The sequence below is a fragment of the Triticum dicoccoides genome, chromosome 2A (genome assembly GCF_002162155.2).
Source record: "Triticum dicoccoides isolate Atlit2015 ecotype Zavitan chromosome 2A, WEW_v2.0, whole genome shotgun sequence".
NCBI lineage: Eukaryota > Viridiplantae > Streptophyta > Magnoliopsida > Poales > Poaceae > Triticum > Triticum dicoccoides.
The window spans coordinates 562288696-562304492 of NC_041382.1; the positions used below are offsets into that span (position 1 = coordinate 562288696).

The 15797-nt window shown below is 42.8% G+C and overlaps 3 protein-coding genes and 1 long non-coding RNA gene across 4 annotated transcripts; 3 read left to right on the forward strand and 1 right to left on the reverse strand.

The window, feature by feature from the left end:
• The first annotated feature begins 232 nt into the window (after positions 1 to 232).
• LOC119355381 lies at positions 233 to 4377 on the forward strand. The gene is made up of 2 exons (XR_005171575.1): positions 233 to 3867; positions 4088 to 4377. It is a non-coding gene; the product is annotated as an uncharacterized LOC119355381 (long non-coding RNA).
• A 1409-nt stretch (positions 4378 to 5786) lies between these two features.
• LOC119355382 (amino acid transporter AVT1I-like) lies at positions 5787 to 7921 on the forward strand. Its single transcript, XM_037622176.1, has 3 exons — positions 5787 to 6131; positions 6253 to 6863; positions 7101 to 7921. Exons 1-3 carry the CDS (start codon positions 5933 to 5935, stop codon positions 7611 to 7613), a joined length of 1323 nt encoding a protein of 440 aa, XP_037478073.1. The 5' UTR covers positions 5787 to 5932; the 3' UTR covers positions 7614 to 7921.
• Positions 7922 to 8137: 216 nt separating this feature from the next.
• LOC119355383 lies at positions 8138 to 8709 on the reverse strand. The gene has a single exon (XM_037622177.1). The coding sequence runs from the start codon at positions 8496 to 8498 to the stop codon at positions 8337 to 8339; it is 162 nt and encodes a 53-aa protein (XP_037478074.1). The 5' UTR covers positions 8499 to 8709; the 3' UTR covers positions 8138 to 8336.
• Positions 8710 to 10318: 1609 nt separating this feature from the next.
• LOC119355384 (cyclic pyranopterin monophosphate synthase, mitochondrial-like) lies at positions 10319 to 15175 on the forward strand. The gene is made up of 3 exons (XM_037622178.1): positions 10319 to 10503; positions 11586 to 11717; positions 13912 to 15175. Exons 2-3 carry the CDS (start codon positions 11616 to 11618, stop codon positions 14485 to 14487), a joined length of 678 nt encoding a protein of 225 aa, XP_037478075.1. The 5' UTR covers positions 10319 to 10503; positions 11586 to 11615; the 3' UTR covers positions 14488 to 15175.
• Positions 15176 to 15797: the final 622 nt, after the last annotated feature.

Below are 15797 nucleotides of genomic sequence, written 5' to 3' on the forward strand. Positions count from 1 at the left end.
ATTTGAATTTGATTCTGAAAAGATTTGACTTTGTCCCCTTGACCGAAGCGGTTTCTTGGAGGTATTCTGCTGGCATTTCTTGCCTAGAAGAAGGGTGGTTGGTATTAATAAACGTTTTGCTATTTTACAGTCGAGTGTTTTTCAATTCGTCGTCAATCAAATCCGTGTCCGTCCGTTCTCACGCAGAGATTCGTGTTGATTTTTTTCTTCGTGCTGGCGTTCCACTTGTTTGGGTTGATGCGTGTTGGTTTCTCGGGTTTGGTTTTCCTGTCTCAGCCCGTTACCGCCCCCGGCCCGGCACTGTCTCCACTTGGAGAGGAGGCGATTTCTTATGTTCATGGCGATTCCGAGCTATTCCACCGCTCGATTTCGATTTCTCCTCCCTTTTCTCTTCGATCCCCGCTGCCGCGGTCGGTTGTCCTTGTCTCTCGTGTTTCCCTGTGTGCTTTTGTTTGTGTTGTGGCTGTGTAGTTCCGGATCTAGGTAAGTTTTGGATCCATAGATCCATGGTTCATCTGTTCTTGATGTTGTCTGTGGATCCGTGGTAGGTGCATGTTGCTGCCGTGTTTGTTTCTAGTCCGCCATGCCTAGCGCTCCATTTCCCATCCTTCTGCTCGCCTGAGTTATGTAGGAGCTTGTTGTATGTGGGGGTTCTAATCCATCTGCTTGTTGTGGTCATATTCTCCCATGCTTGTAGATGTGGAGGTAGGCGTAGGTTGTTTATTCTGATGTAGATATAGAGGTAGGGGAAGTTATAGTTGCAGCGGTGGTTAGCCCTATCAATTTTATTTCTGCCGGCCTGGGTGTCTGTTCCTTTGTCATTAGATGTAGTTGCAGATGATCTAGCCTGATTTTTGCCTGCTTATGCAGTTTAGTTGTATTTGCTGTTAGCTGCTGATGTTTGATGTTGTAGTCCCTGGAATTCATTATGATTTTTTGTGTTAGATGTAGGTGTTCATTTCTCCCGGTACCTGAATCTCTCTGAATTTGTGTGTACTAGGCTGCAGCGTTGTTGTAGTGTCAGTCCAGGAATCTCTCTGAATTGCATGCTTCTTTACAGTGTATTTTTACTCCAGACTTGAAGTGTAACTTACCCCTAGAATTACAGTGTATCCCCATCCAGAATTGCTGTGTAATTTAACCCATAATTACAGTGTAACTTACCCCATAATTGTAGTGCATTTACAGTGTATCCTGATGCTTCTTTATTTGTTGTTACTCTGGAATTTGTCCTAGTAGTACTGTGTATTTCCCCCTAATTACAGTGTAATCCCGATGCTTCTTTCTTCAGTGTGAATTTTGCTATAATTACTGTGTAATATGTCCGTAGAATTACACTGTAGGTTACCCTGCAATTACAGTGCAATATACCGTAATTACCGTGTGTTTTTGTGCTTTTTTATTTGTAATTACTGTGTAATTTGTCCTAGAATTACTGTATAATATTTCCCCCCATTACATTGTAATTCTCATGTGTCGTAGAATCAAACTGTAGGTTAGCCTGCAATTACAGTGTAATATACCATAATTACATTGTTTTTTCGTGCTTCTTTATTTTGTAATTATTGTGTAATTTTCCCTAGAATTACCCCCATTACAGTGTAATTATCATGCTTCTTTCAGTGTAAATTGCAGTGTATATTTTTTCAGTGTAATACTGCGCCAGTTTCTTTGTTATTTACATTGTATTTTTTCTCAGATGTTTTGCATGCATTCATGTGGTTTTGCACTGTAATATCCCCCATTCTTACTATATAATTTATCTTCAGTTTTTGGCAGTGTACTCCCTCTACCTTTTCATTGTAAGTTGCCCTAATTATTGTGTATTTTTACTCAGAGTTTCACTGTATTTAGGTTTTACACTGTATTTAAGTGATTCTTCCACTGTATTAATATGCCCCCATTACTCTATAATTCCCCTGATTGCTGCCTTTCAATGTATTATTTGTTGTGAGATTTCCCTTGTAATTGAGCCCCATTACCCTATAATTTTCAACTTTCTTTTATTTTCTTTCGTGTGTCATGTATTATGTTTTGTTAGGTTTAGGTCAATGGGGAGACTACGGGAAGTCTCTCACAATGATGTTTTGGTAGTTTCTTCTATTGAGAGGGCTGATTCTTTGAATGATCCTTTTGTGCCTAATGACTTTGTGGAAGATGGTTCTAATGCTATGTCTTTGGTAGTTATTTTTGTCTTGTTCTCTACTTTCATTTTCGTTTTTATTCTTTCTTTCAGTTTATTAAAATTTCTGTTTGTTGACTGAATTATTTTTTAGGATCTTTCTAGTGATGATAGGGGTTTTGATAAAACTATTTTCAATTTCTATGTGAATCATGTGAGTCTTTCTGATCTAGTTACAACTAATGACTTATCTTTTTTATTCACAAGAATTACAATGTAATTTAGCCTAAAATTACAGTGTAGTATGCCCCTAGTATTACAGTGTAATGTATCCAAAAATTTCATTGCAATCCCCATGCTTCCTTTATGTAATTGCAGTGTAATATACCCTAGAATTGCAGTGTAATTTAGCCCAGGTTTTAGTGTAATCCCAATGCTTCATTTTTTTAAATGACAGTGTAATTTTCCCAGAATTACAGTGTAATTTTCCTAGAATTACAGTGTAAACTCCATGCTTCATTTATGTAATTACAGTGTAATTTTCCCCATAATTACAGTGTAAACTTCATGCTTTATTTATGTAATTATAGTGTAATTATTCCCCGAATTGCAGTGTAAATTTTCCTAGAAATTCAGCGTAATTTTTCTTCTTCTAAACAAAGTAGTGTAATTTTCCCGATGAACCTCTGTATTATTTGATATTTGGGCTTCATTCTTGTTCAGATTTGCTTGAATTACAGTGGATTTTAACTCTGCTTTGTGTGATTATCCTTGTGTAGTCTCTTGGTTATTATCATTGTAATCCACTAGTGTGATTATTCATTTCCTTCACTGTCCATGTGTACCAGCACTGTAACAAGCTCTACTTTTGATTGTCAATATTAATGCATTCATCTGATAGGACTTGTGTTCTTTATGCTGATAGGTCTGTCTCTGTATTCATGACTTCATATGAACTTGCATGTATCTCTGTACTTATTCTGTTCAGCTTTTGCTTGAATTTCCGGTGAATTTTAACTCTTTGAATTACAGTGTAATACCTCTTAATTTCTCTGTAATTTCCACTATATTTGTAGTGTAATATTCCCCAGGATTACATTGTAATATACATACCCCAAATTTATATTGTAATATCCCCCAGAATCACATTGTAATTCTGAATTGTATTAAATAATGCTGGAATACGGTGTAATATTCCCCCAGTTTGCATTGTATGTCATGTAGGTATTACACTGGAATTCATCTCATTTTTCCATGAATGTCATGAGTTGTCTAACTCTGTAATTTCCCCTGAGTTCATGTTAGCTACATTGCCATGTATCGCAGCAAAGATTTTTTCATGTGTACTACAACACAGCTTTTTTCATGTAATTTCCTCATGGTTCATGTTACCTACATTGCCCTATACTGCAGCAAAGTTTTTTTTTCATGTGTACGTTACACTGGAATTCGTGTTGGTGTAGTGTTTTGACAGTGAAATATTAACAGTTTTAACTTCCGACAGTTAGAATTTTTCCCCTGACGATTCCAAAATTCTCACTAGATTGTATGATGGTTTTTTTGCAGGCTAGTTCCTGTAGCAGGTGTATGTAGAGCAGCAGGGTGAGGAAAAACATGGAAGAGTTCAATAGAAGTGTGATCAAAAGGAGTAGGACATTTCGTGAGCTGTGGACCGTCTCTTGGATGATCTTCCTTTGTCCACCACCGATTATTCAGATCTGTTCTTCCCCCTTGCTTCTCTCCAGGTACTTGCCCCTCTGATGTGCCTCTCTGACTTGTTTTTGTTCTTCCTTCTTCTCACTCCCTCTCTCCCATGACGTCTCTCTGATGTTTTTCTACTCTTTCTTCTCATTTCCCCTCTCCCATGGGCCATGGCGCCTCCCAGATGACTTGTGTGATGCAAGTTAAAGGAGGGTCCTGGGAGACGCCAGTATTCTGATGATTTTTGTTCCTTTTCTTTGTCAGGTGATTTGTTGTCCAGGAAAGGAAAAAAGAGCGTGGGCAACGGTCCAGGAGGGTTTGGTGATAGTTGCCTTGTTTTGTTTCGGTTATTAGTTAGAACTGGGTCAGATTTTAGCCACACGACCCCTTTTTTGGAAATACAAGCATACAATTGTCCATGGTATTTGGACATAGGTGTCAGCACTTGATTTATCAGGAAATTTGACTATAATATAGTGCTTTTTACCTTTGTATTGGTTCTCCGTTATTTAACATGTTTACCCCCGACCCGGGTTTGATGTTTACCCCCGACCTGTTTAGGCGTTCTTTTTTGCTTTCTGTTGATTTTTCTGCTCATACAGGTGTAATGTGTTGATTGGTCAAAAAATTTGACTGTTTTCGAATTGAAAAACAGTCAAATGTCAAATAGACAGCCTTAATAAAAGCTCATCATGCATCCAGGGAGATATTAATAGTGCCACATTGCTGGTTACATGCATGTAGCCGGGGGGTAATGTCCATGATGATTGGAGTAATAGGCTGAGACCATGGAGCTAGCAAGGTGACGGATCCGTCCCAGCACACGGGAGATTTGTCGTTCACCTATCGCATTGGTGCATTTGTCGTTCACTTGTCGCACCGGTGCGTTCTTGTCGTTGGTTGATCGTATACAACATGAATTCCGGGTCTTGGGCCACATTGCTAGTTACAGCGTGTGAACGAAATGTGTCCTGGACTCCTGGTGATATGAAGAAACATGTGGGTGTGATTGTGTGCAAACATTTGCGACCGGCGGCTTATCGGGCAAATACAGGGGAAGCTGGTAACACCCCTGGCCACGTAGCAGTAGTTATTTTGAATGATTTGAAGATTGCTCGCCACGCCCTACCTCGCGCCCCGGTCACGTAGTTATAGTGATATGACATTGTTATTAATAACATCTGATTTTCCTTAGTTGCAAATAACAGCGAACTTTGTACACATTTATCACGTGTTAACGTGCCGTTGGACGAGCCTGGCCAGCTGTGACGGCATATCAGGGCTCAAGCCACACACGAGGCACTACTCCCTATGCCGTGGTGCGCCACAGAAGTAGCTCAGTGGTGCGAACCACTAGGCTGATAAAACTAATGCTTGCACGTGAGCGCTAGCCACGGCATGCCCACTCATGCAACCTAATCAAGAGGCTTTCCTAAAATATAGTAGTACTCCTAGTTACGGGAGCAACTAAACGGACCATGTGTACTATAGTGTAGCTGCATGCGCACGTAAACGGTCGGGAGCGAGCAACGAAGGCTACGTTACCCGTTCCATTGAGGTTTCCTCGGATTACCCTCAAAAGAAAAAGAAAAAGGTTTCCTCGGATCCAACTCTTTTTTTTTTTTTTGATAAGACGAGACGTGACATCGTACAAAGCCCATCCTTCGGGGATACTAAAGAAAGAAGGGTGGAAAGAAACTCTACTCCAAATCTCCAGTCCCTGCGGAACGAGATGCTTCACATACTATCACACCAGAGCAGCATGCCACATGGCAGATCTAACGCCGCAGATCCCGCGGAGTCTTGCTCTCGGACTTCCCAAACCGCATGGGCCGCGCGCGCAGCGCACAAGAGAGAGCTCCCGAGCCGTGTGGGCCTCCCGACTCGTGACCCGTCGTCGGCGCCGCACGCAGGAGAGGAGGAAGAAGCCGAGGTAGGGTTCCCTTTTATACAGCCGCGGATCAGGCCGCAGCCGCAGCGCCACATGCTCGTTGCGCTCTCCCTGCTCCCTGCCCCCTGCCTGTTCCATCCGTCGTGAAAATATTTGGTCTTTGCTAGAGCTTCGTTAGAGGAGGCGTCGCCTAGAGGTGGAGGTAGGATAAGAGTAAGATGGCCATTGGCGGAGCGGCGCCGCACGACTCGCCGGGCGGGCTACCGGGCTTCGAGCAGCCACTCCTCCACGCGCACGGTGGCCTGCTGCCCGGCAAGGACCCCGCGGCGGCGCACGACCACGAGGCGCAGTGCTCGCCGGCGGCCGGCGGCGCGACGTCCCTGCGCACATGCTTCAATGGCCTCAACGCCCTCTCCGGTGAGTCCGGAGCCCGAATCTTTCTTCCGTTGCCTGCAACAATCTGTATCTTCGGTACGGCCATGCCCTTTCTTGACAGTGTCGGCCCACTCTGACTGACCGGTCGATGTCGAGGTTTCAGGCGTGGGGCTGCTGTCCATCCCGTACGCGCTGGCGGAGGGCGGGTGGCTCAGCCTGGTGCTGCTCCTCCTCGTCGCCATCGTCTGCTGCTACACCGGCCAGCTCCTGCAGACGTGCATGGGCGCGTCGCCGGACGTGCGCGGCTACCCGGACATCGGCGCGCGCGCCTTCGGGGCCAAGGGCCGCTTCGCCGTCTCGGCCTTCATGTACGCCGAGCTCTACCTCGTCGCCATCGGCTTCCTCATACTGGAGGGGGACAACCTCGACAAGCTGTTCCCGGGCGCCAGCCTCAGCCTCGGCGGCGTGCTCCTGCTCTCCGGCAAGCACCTCTTCATCGTGCTCGTCTCCATCGTCATCCTGCCCACCACGTGGCTCAGGAACCTGGGCGTGCTCGCCTACGTGTCGGCCAGCGGCGTGCTCGCGTCGGTCGTGCTGGTCTTCTGCGTGCTCTGGGCCGCGGTGGTTGACGGCGTCGGCTTTCAGGGGAAAGGCACCATGCTCAACGTCAGCGGCCTACCCACCGCGCTCGGACTCTACACTTTCTGCTACTGCGGCCACGCCATATTCCCGACATTGTGCAATTCCATGAAGGAAAAGGACAAGTTCTCCAAGGTAATCACTAATCAATGAGTGGCCTATCATTTTAACGCCAGCCAAGACATTCCCAAACTGTTCATCATTGTATTTTTCTTGGCGTTTTAACGTGCAATAGATCTGATACTAAAAAACATGTGACAGTGACCTAACAGTGTTCTATGCTGAACGATGTCTCACTTCCCTCAACTAAAAAGTACAGTAGATTGAATGACTGAAGATTTGGCATGTCTGTCTGTTGGAGTGCATTGACAGGTACTGGTCATATGCTTCGTGGCATGCACCCTCAACTACGGATCCATGGCCATACTGGGCTACCTCATGTACGGCGACGACGTCGAGTCTCAGGTGACCCTGAACCTCCCGGAGGGCAAGCTCAGCTCCAAGCTAGCAATCTACACGGCGCTGATCAACCCGTTCTCAAAGTACGCTATGATGGTGACCCCCGTCGCGACAGCGATCGAGGAGAAGCTGCTTGCTGGCAACAAGAGGTCCCTCAACATGCTCATCAGGACCTTCATCGTCATCAGCACGGTCATCGTGGCCCTCGCCGTCCCCTTCTTCGGCCACCTCATGGCGCTCGTCGGCTCGCTCCTCAGCGTCATGGCCTCCATGCTGCTCCCGTGCATTTGCTACCTCAAAATCTTCGGCACGGCGAGGTGCAGCAGGGCCGAGGTCGCGCTGATCGTCATGATCATCGTTCTCGGCTCCTTGGTTGCCGCAAGTGGGACTTACTCTTCTCTGCAGAAGATCATTCACGAGTTCTGAAGTTCTGAAGATCATTCACGACTTCAGATGATGGTGGCGGCACCCCTCTGTCCGTCTGCTTGGTGTTGTGCGGCAATGCAAAATTTCCAACAGCGCATCTGAACTGAACAGCAGCTACGTAGTGTTGTCTCGTGTCATGGCAGTTTGTAGATGAGGCAGGGATAGTACAGAACGGATAGTTCTACGCTCAAAATGTACTTACGTTCGAGATGAGTATTTCTGTTTCTAGTAAAGCAGGTAACTGCATGCTATTGTGGGACGGCACTTCATCGGCATTCCATGTTATTGTAGTTGTGCGGATTTCATTTCCTGATGCTTGCAGGTATTCCTGTTAAACACTAGACTGTCTCTTGTACAAAAAGTAGTACGAAAAGCAATGGAGTACATTAAGTCAACCATTTTAGGCGAATGATTCTCCTTTGGTGGTTAGGGGATTTGACTGGTTGTATGCATCCAAGAAAGGCAGAAACCGCAATTTAGTCGTAAAAGAGATGTAATCAGCGCACAACAACAACAACAAAAGAGATGCAATCAGCCACGCTTCAAGACAGACAAAAAACTACTATGTATGTATAAGAAAAGGGAGGAAATTACAGAATACAAGATACAACCACTTCGATCTGCAGCAATCATATGCGGATCAGATGATCCAACCAGGAGGAGCTACAAAGGAATATGGAAACTGAAACCGGCAAATGCTGTGCGCTACGCGGGCGGCGGGCATCAGAAGGAGAAGAAGCCTTCCTTGATGCAGAGAGCGCAGACGAGGACGGCGAGGCCGGCGCCGATGCACTGCGTGCTGGACACCACCGTCTGCTGGTACGCCAGCACCGTCATGGCGGCGCCCACGCACCCGAGCAGGAGCCCCGTCATGTTCCGGTCCATGCTGCCGCCGCTCGGTCGTCTCTTGGCCTCCCTTCCGCGGCTGCCGGTGCTGCTCTCGATCGACTTCTTCTCTTGTTTGTTTGGATGCTTCTGCGAGTCTGCGATGGGAGGTGGTGGGGGTTGGGGAATTAAAGCTCTGAGGTCAACGCCTTGGTGCGTTGCTGGTGAGAGCGCGTGGAGAGGGTTGAGCTTATGGAGGGCTTCGAGGGTCGCCCGGGGGTGCCGTCTGTCTTTCGGAGCCGGGAAAGACGTTTGCGGCTCGCCGGCGTCGCGGCTCGTCTGAACGCCCGTCAATTTTGAACTAAGCATAGTTTGATTAGCTTCACTGTTTGCTTTTGATTTAATATAAATCATTTTAGCCTTTGTAGGCGTAAATCATTTTAGCCATATGTAAACTGCCAGAAAATTGATTTTGGGTCAGCTAGTTTTTTTTCCTCATCGATTTCTGCTTTGAGATTTGCGTTTTTTTTGGTGAGTTGTCTTGACCTGGGTTTTTCGACTGATCACAAATTTGAGTGTCAATTCCTCAACTTTCTCAAGCCCATTACCTGTACGATACGGCCCTCCTCTCTCTTCCTTTGTTCCTTTCTGTTTCTATTTGTTTTTTTATTTGTTTTTTTTCTGGATATTTTTGGGATGTTCGGTGCGTGTACATCTTTATCTTTATCTTTACCTATTAATAAAGCGGCTATCGCTTCTGGTCGTCCGTCATTAAAAGTACCCTTCAAGTTGATAAAAATTACCCATCAATGCCACCCATAAGTAGAAAACGATTTAATTTTTCGGACCAAAAATCGCCACCTCCTTCATTGTTTTATAGGGGAGCGACGAGTAGAATACACAGAAAAACGAATGGCAGAGTGGTTGGCTGGTAGATCTTTTGGCAACGAGACTAGGGTTTGATCCCTAGCTCTCACACTTTTTATCTTTCTTTTCTCACGCATGTCCTACCCATGTATGCGTTCATGGGCCGGCCCATTTGTGGGGCTTTACTTGCTTGTTTTTTTATTTTACCTTTTTGTCTTTTCTTTTCTCGTTATGTTTTCTTTCTTCTTTCTTCTTTAAATTAATTCGTGATTTTAATATTCTAAAAGTTGCGAGTTTTCACAAATAAAATGTTTGAGAAATCATAAAATATATGTGAATTCAAAAATGTTTAGAAAATCATAAAAAAAATTGCAGATTCAAAAAATGTTGGTGGTTTTGCAAAACTGTTTGCAAAATTAAAAAGAATCACAATTTTGAAAAAATGGTCAGGAAATAAAATCATGTTCATGATTTTGAAAAAATGATCGTGTATTCAAAACATATTCCGAAAATCATGATCGTTATTCAAAACATATTCCGGAATATGAAAAAAATGTACAATACACTTTAGAAAATGTTCACAAAAATAAAAATAAATATTTTGTTTTTTTAATTTGTTTCCCAATTTTAAAGAAAAGTTCATCGATTCAAAAAATGTTTGGTGAGTAAAAAAATGTTAATGAATTTGAAACCGGTTCATACATTTAAATAGTTTTGTAAACAAAAGTAATGTTCATGATTATTTTGAGAAAATCATAAAGTGGTATTTGACTTTAACCGTTCTCAGGTTGCTTCGTTGTGAACGCGCCTGAATCCGGAGGAAATCCGCGACGACTCTAGTGACTCCCAACTTCTCTCAAATTTGTTTTTTGTATTTTGAGGATCAACTTCTCTCAATTTATGGCCCGTGCTCACTACGCAAAACCAACCGCACCCACGGGCCGGCCGGTACATCTTTCCCGTGGGCCTCCCGCGCCTGGCCCGAGTAGTGATCGCAACCTTCTGACCCGCTGCTGCCTTTCGTCCGACCCACCGCCGCGGCACCGCCGACCGGACGAACCCTTTCCTCGACGCCGCCCTAGGAATAGGATCTGCGCCGCCGTCGCCCAACGAGCCGCCCGTCGTCGAGTCCTCCTCGACGCTGGTCGAGGATCCAGTCCACCTGGAGCTGCACCAAGGACGCACCCCCCGGACATAGGTAGGCTTCTCTCGCCTCTTGTGTTGGGTACTCATCGAAGCAGCAGGCGGAGGGCTCTTCCCCCATTCTCTTTGGTTGCATTATATGGTCTATCAGGCTTCCATCTCGTATTGAGTGAAATTTTATGGTGGTCTTTGCGAGAGGTATGCTTGGTGGGGAATATGAATGCTCCATTTTATTGTTAATTTTCTCCCTATATGAACAAAATTACAAAAATTACAATACACCCAACTTGACATATACGATCAGGTTACTCACCATATAGGGAATATAATCCACCTTGGGCAGCTAGACATTATTGTTTGACGAATAGGCAGACGTAAGTTGGCATTGCCATGTGTTTCCATGGGGAAATTATGAACTTTTGGCAACCAAACACAAAAGTTGGGATTGCAGATCAATCCCAATTTCATAAGAATTTGAATTGGGCCTCCAAATTTGCAAGGACAGCCCCGTTCCACAAGCCAAATGGACATAGGCGATTTGGAACTCAGGGAAGAATTAAATGGACATAGGATTTCCTGAATTTCTACATGGATTTGGATTGTGTCATGTTCTAGAACTATTTGTGGTGGTGGTACTGTGGTAGGGTGGGGGGTAATCATGTTATACACTCAAATGAGTAGGTTTTCGTCACACATTCACCTTGAGCTACGAAACACGGATACGGCAGAAAACCAGTCTATAAGAGGTGGATACTGCCCGGATATGCTGATACATCTGGATACATCCGGTGCAATCACTAATGTCTTGGTGTGTCTTGCTCATGCAGTCATTGTGATTTGATGAGCTTGGCAGCTTGCACGTGCAGTTATCATGATTTGGTGAGCTTGAGTGGTGTGTTGGCTCATGGGATTGGAAAACAATTATGTTCCCATTCCTGCATAGAATCATTAATATCTATATTGTTTTAGTATCTATATATATGAAAATGTATCGCTGCATTTTTAAAAAGTTGCCGTTTCACGGTATCTGTATCATCATATCTGGGCAGCCTAGCCTTGGAGTTGTTATTAAGACTTCAGGTAGAGAGTATCTCTGTGCTAAACTTTCTCTGTTTTCTGTTTACTTATTCCTTGCAGAAGTGTAAACTGTGCGGCAATTGTTTACACATGTCCATCTTTCGCTTCATTCTCCCGAGAATAGAAAGAAGTAGAGGCTGGAGATGCTTTGCTACTGGAATCCTTTCTGATTCTATAGCGGAGCTCAATAGGGTTAGGTTTCTTCACTCTCTCTTTAAATAATTCGTCATGTGTAACCTGTTCTTTTCCTTTACTGTTATTTAGTCATCTTATTGAGACTAGACATGGCTAGATTACTAGACATATTTGTCGTTTGATGCTTTGGGTAATGGCAATTACGTAATTGCCGTGTACGTGCATGTGGTGTTTTTTGGTATCTTCAGGTTGGGTGTCCAACATGATCATGATAGTTACTTTTCCCTTTATGCCTGAGCTGTAAGATAACCATGTCCTATTGTAGCACGCTTAAGTTTGGTGAATTATAGTCTACTACTCCCTATATGTGGCAAAAAAAGGCTGAAATAGTGCAGCCTTGGACTCTTCCTGTAGAACACATCCAGAAATCAGGTTATATGTATCAAATGATATACACCACGAAAATTATATTGACTAATACCCAAATGAACTATAGGACATGGACAAATCATGGCTTCAGACAAAATATAGATAATATATGTGAGAAAGGAAGTTTCTGTTCATGGCTTGGGTGCACGGCACATGATAACAAATTAACTTTGTCAAAGAAGAGGTAAAACATGTCCTAAATTAAACTAAAGCAAATTTGTTTCTTCATATGCTCAGGGTATAGGAGGATCTTCAATGGCAAAAGAAAAATGGGACATCCGAATTACCACCCAAACTGCAACCTTGATATGCGTCTTTTTTTCAAAAAAATTGATGGGTAGCAAAAGTTATCAGCAGATATATCCACTCGAGCAAAATTAAGCAAATTCATGATCTAGCGTTAAGCAAATAGGGTGCACGCAACAAAGAGGATTAATTAGGCTATTTCCATATCACAATGTTACTTCCAAAAAAAACATGGTGTTATTCATCTGATTCAGAATAATATTAATTGGATAAAATTTAGGAAAACCATGGAGCCGTGGATCCACTCATTCTGACCGTCAGATTCATGTACGGGATCGGTGCCAAGAATCACAGTTGGGCCAACTTCTCTTGACCACTCCTGTAATTCCAACTTTCAGAAACAACTGACTGAAATGAACATCTAGTTCAGTACAAATTCTGGAGCTGCATTTTTTTATAACCAATAATAGAAACTTACAGCTGTTTTGTCTATATATTATTCATTCTTCATCCATCATGATCATGTGTAACTTTTCTCAAATGTGTCTAACTTCCAAAGATGTCAAAATATTCTAGTGCAGTTCATGTGCTCTAAACAAAAGAAAAATGTTTGAACAGATGGCTGCCAAATCGAATCGACTGAAAGAAATCCCAAAGTACTACTATTCCACTTATACATCCATCCTTGAATAACATAACTTCATAACTTTATAATAAACAAATAATTCAGTGTACTCATGACAGAACAAGGATATGGAATCCCATTAATGATGTTCTAGACACAAATTGTATAATTGGAACACCAAAAAGACAATCGAAGCTAAAGGTTTATGCATTGTCTTTTAAAATGTATACACAGTACTTTGCTTGACTTAAACTATTATGACACTGATTTAGAAAGTAAGAAAATCCAAGGCCTGGTACTACAGTGCAGGTAAAGAAAAAAAAACTGTAGTTACAACCTGATTTCAAGTCCTTGCTGACAGAAATGTGGTGTTGCTAACAAAACTGTTACAGCCTGACAAAGGAGAAAGAACAGCTATTGTTAGCTACAGCCTACAGGATTAAAACACAGTTTGTTTTATCTTAATCGTCTATCCAGTGAAAACAAAGATACTGAACACGACTTAGTTGAGAACAACATGAACTTTTGATTGTATGTCCTGTGAACCAACATCACCGGGAAGATTTGCTTAATAAAAGAGGTATAGTTTATTCTTACTGGATGTCGAAACTAAAGATATGAATTTCCATTTAATCATACTAAAACATGTTATAATGATTGAGGACGTCCATAAGTAGATGACTCACTTGAAATGTGGTGAATGATTAGGGGTATAGATACTTTACTATCCAGTATGTTTCATTTTTCCTCTCTAAGCTTTCCCAATTTAGAATTTACCAACTGAATCTGTTTCCTTCGGTTCTGAATTGTAGTATGCAGAATTCTTAAAGACAAAAAATCTACACAAACTAATATAGGTTTCTGACTTAGTCATGAGTATTGTGAACTGTCCTCGTACTAATATATTTGGTCATTGGGCATTAATAATTATCTTGAACTTTGTAATTCCAGGAAATGGAATCGATATTTGGCGAATCTCCTTCAGCCAGCCCTTTGGGCTCAAATCCTCCGCAGCAAGTAGTCCATCCCACTCCTGCAGCCCGGGAGACACAACCGGGTCTTACCCATGTTGATTGCAGTGGCCAGGCAAAGATGGTTGATGTCTCACCCAAACATGACAGTGAGAGAGTAGCTATAGCCAGTTGCAGGGTCTTGCTAGGCCAGAAGGCATTTAACTTGGTGGCGTCAAACCAGATTGCCAAAGGCGATGTACTTACTGTTGCAAAGATAGCTGGAATAACTGGTGCGAAGCAAACTAGTAACCTCATACCCCTGTGCCACAACATTAATCTCTCCCATGTTCGTGTTGATCTCACTCTCAATGAAGAGGACTCTAGTGTTGTCATAGAAGGGGAAGCCACCACTTGCGGGAAGACAGGGGTTGAAATGGAAGCAATGGCTGCAGTGACCATTGCCGGACTGACGGTTTATGACATGTGCAAAGCAGCTTCAAAGGACATATGTATAACAGATATCTGTCTCCAGCACAAATCGGGGGGAAAGAGTGGAAACTGGTCCAGGAATTAGAAGCTTCAGTTGCTTTTCTGAGGATATGAATGCAGGCCTGAATTCTGACACCAGAAGGTTTTGATTTGCTTTAAATTTGTGCACACTAGATGTTAAATCTTTGAGCCATCAGAGAAGGTTATTTTGAATTCCCTGCCTGTTAATGCACTGCCCAACTGGTTATGTTACCCATGGTTTGTTGTGCATTCTCCATTGCTGCTCATTGTACACAGACTGGTATGCACATGTCAACATAAGGTGGAGTAAGTGAAAGTTGAGAATAAATATGTTGATATTTTTGTGTCCTTGGTTGGAAGAGTGCATAAAGGCCAGTTTTATTATACGAACGCTCTCTCTGCAAATTTAGTATCTGAGTCCTTTATCATTTTAGGTTCCGACTTGTGTAATTGTTAGTTGGTGTGATGATCTCAATAATATTGATCATGCCGCATGTGTTCTTTTTTATTTGATTACAAGGTGGAAGAATGCATCTCCTGGATAACCATGGTGACAAGAAGTGAAGTAGTGAACCATAGAGTGATTGGCTGCACTTCATCTTGTACAGTGAACCATAGAGTGATTGGCTGCACTTCATCTTGTACTCCGATCGACTTAGTGTGTATATAAAATACCTGACGCCAGACGGTACAGAAGAAGCCACGTCTGTTGCAGTTATCATAACCTGATTATATAGAAGTTATTACCTCAACTAACTGTCAGTGTTATGCAGTGCCATTAAGTTATTACCTTAAAATACTAGTAACTCAGATGGAGATGGTATCTGATTGCCTTCATTTGATTATTTTTTGACACTCACGCACAAAAACGTCCAATATCCCTGGGCTTAGTTCCTATCGACGTGGTGAAGTTATTTGCAGCTAATGACAAAATCTTAACTAACGTTTCCAAATTGATGCGGCTTGGTTCATAACCAACTACAGATACACGTTTCTTTCTTTAGCTGGTACCACATTTGCTTTTTGTTATCCTGATAATGTGGTTACTTTCTGATGATGCAGGAAATATTCTGATTTTTTTGACCCTATATAAAACGAATTGATCCCAGGTAAAGTTACTTTCTTAAACATGCCAATCATATAACCTATTGGTTGGACATGGTGGAAGTGGGATAGTGACTTTTAGAGAAGGGAAACATAACTAGTTCACATCCAAATCATTATTTTAGGTGATGTTTGGTCCACATTTAGTTATTTTTTGATGGCATGATGCATGTGACATCTTGTTCTACATTATATGAACAATAGGTCTGGATGTTTCACTTTGAAAACTAGAATATTGTAGGTTATTGGCCAAACATGCAGGAGGCGAGA

What these genes read in the sequence shown, in the direction of transcription:
- LOC119355383 (XM_037622177.1), bottom strand. Translation starts at nt 8,498, where the DNA reads ATGGACCGGAACATGACGGGGCTCCTGCTCGGGTGCGTGGGCGCCGCC.
- LOC119355384 (XM_037622178.1), top strand. Translation starts at nt 11,616, where the DNA reads ATGTCCATCTTTCGCTTCATTCTCCCGAGAATAGAAAGAAGTAGAGGC. An exon ending in CTATAGCGGAGCTCAATAGG is followed by an intron (nt 11,718 to 13,911) that starts GTTAGGTTTCTT and finishes TTGTAATTCCAG; the next exon opens with GAAATGGAATCGATATTTGG.
- LOC119355382 (XM_037622176.1), top strand. Translation starts at nt 5,933, where the DNA reads ATGGCCATTGGCGGAGCGGCGCCGCACGACTCGCCGGGCGGGCTACCG. An exon ending in TGGCCTCAACGCCCTCTCCG is followed by an intron (nt 6,132 to 6,252) that starts GTGAGTCCGGAG and finishes TCGAGGTTTCAG; the next exon opens with GCGTGGGGCTGCTGTCCATC. An exon ending in AAAAGGACAAGTTCTCCAAG is followed by an intron (nt 6,864 to 7,100) that starts GTAATCACTAAT and finishes GTGCATTGACAG; the next exon opens with GTACTGGTCATATGCTTCGT.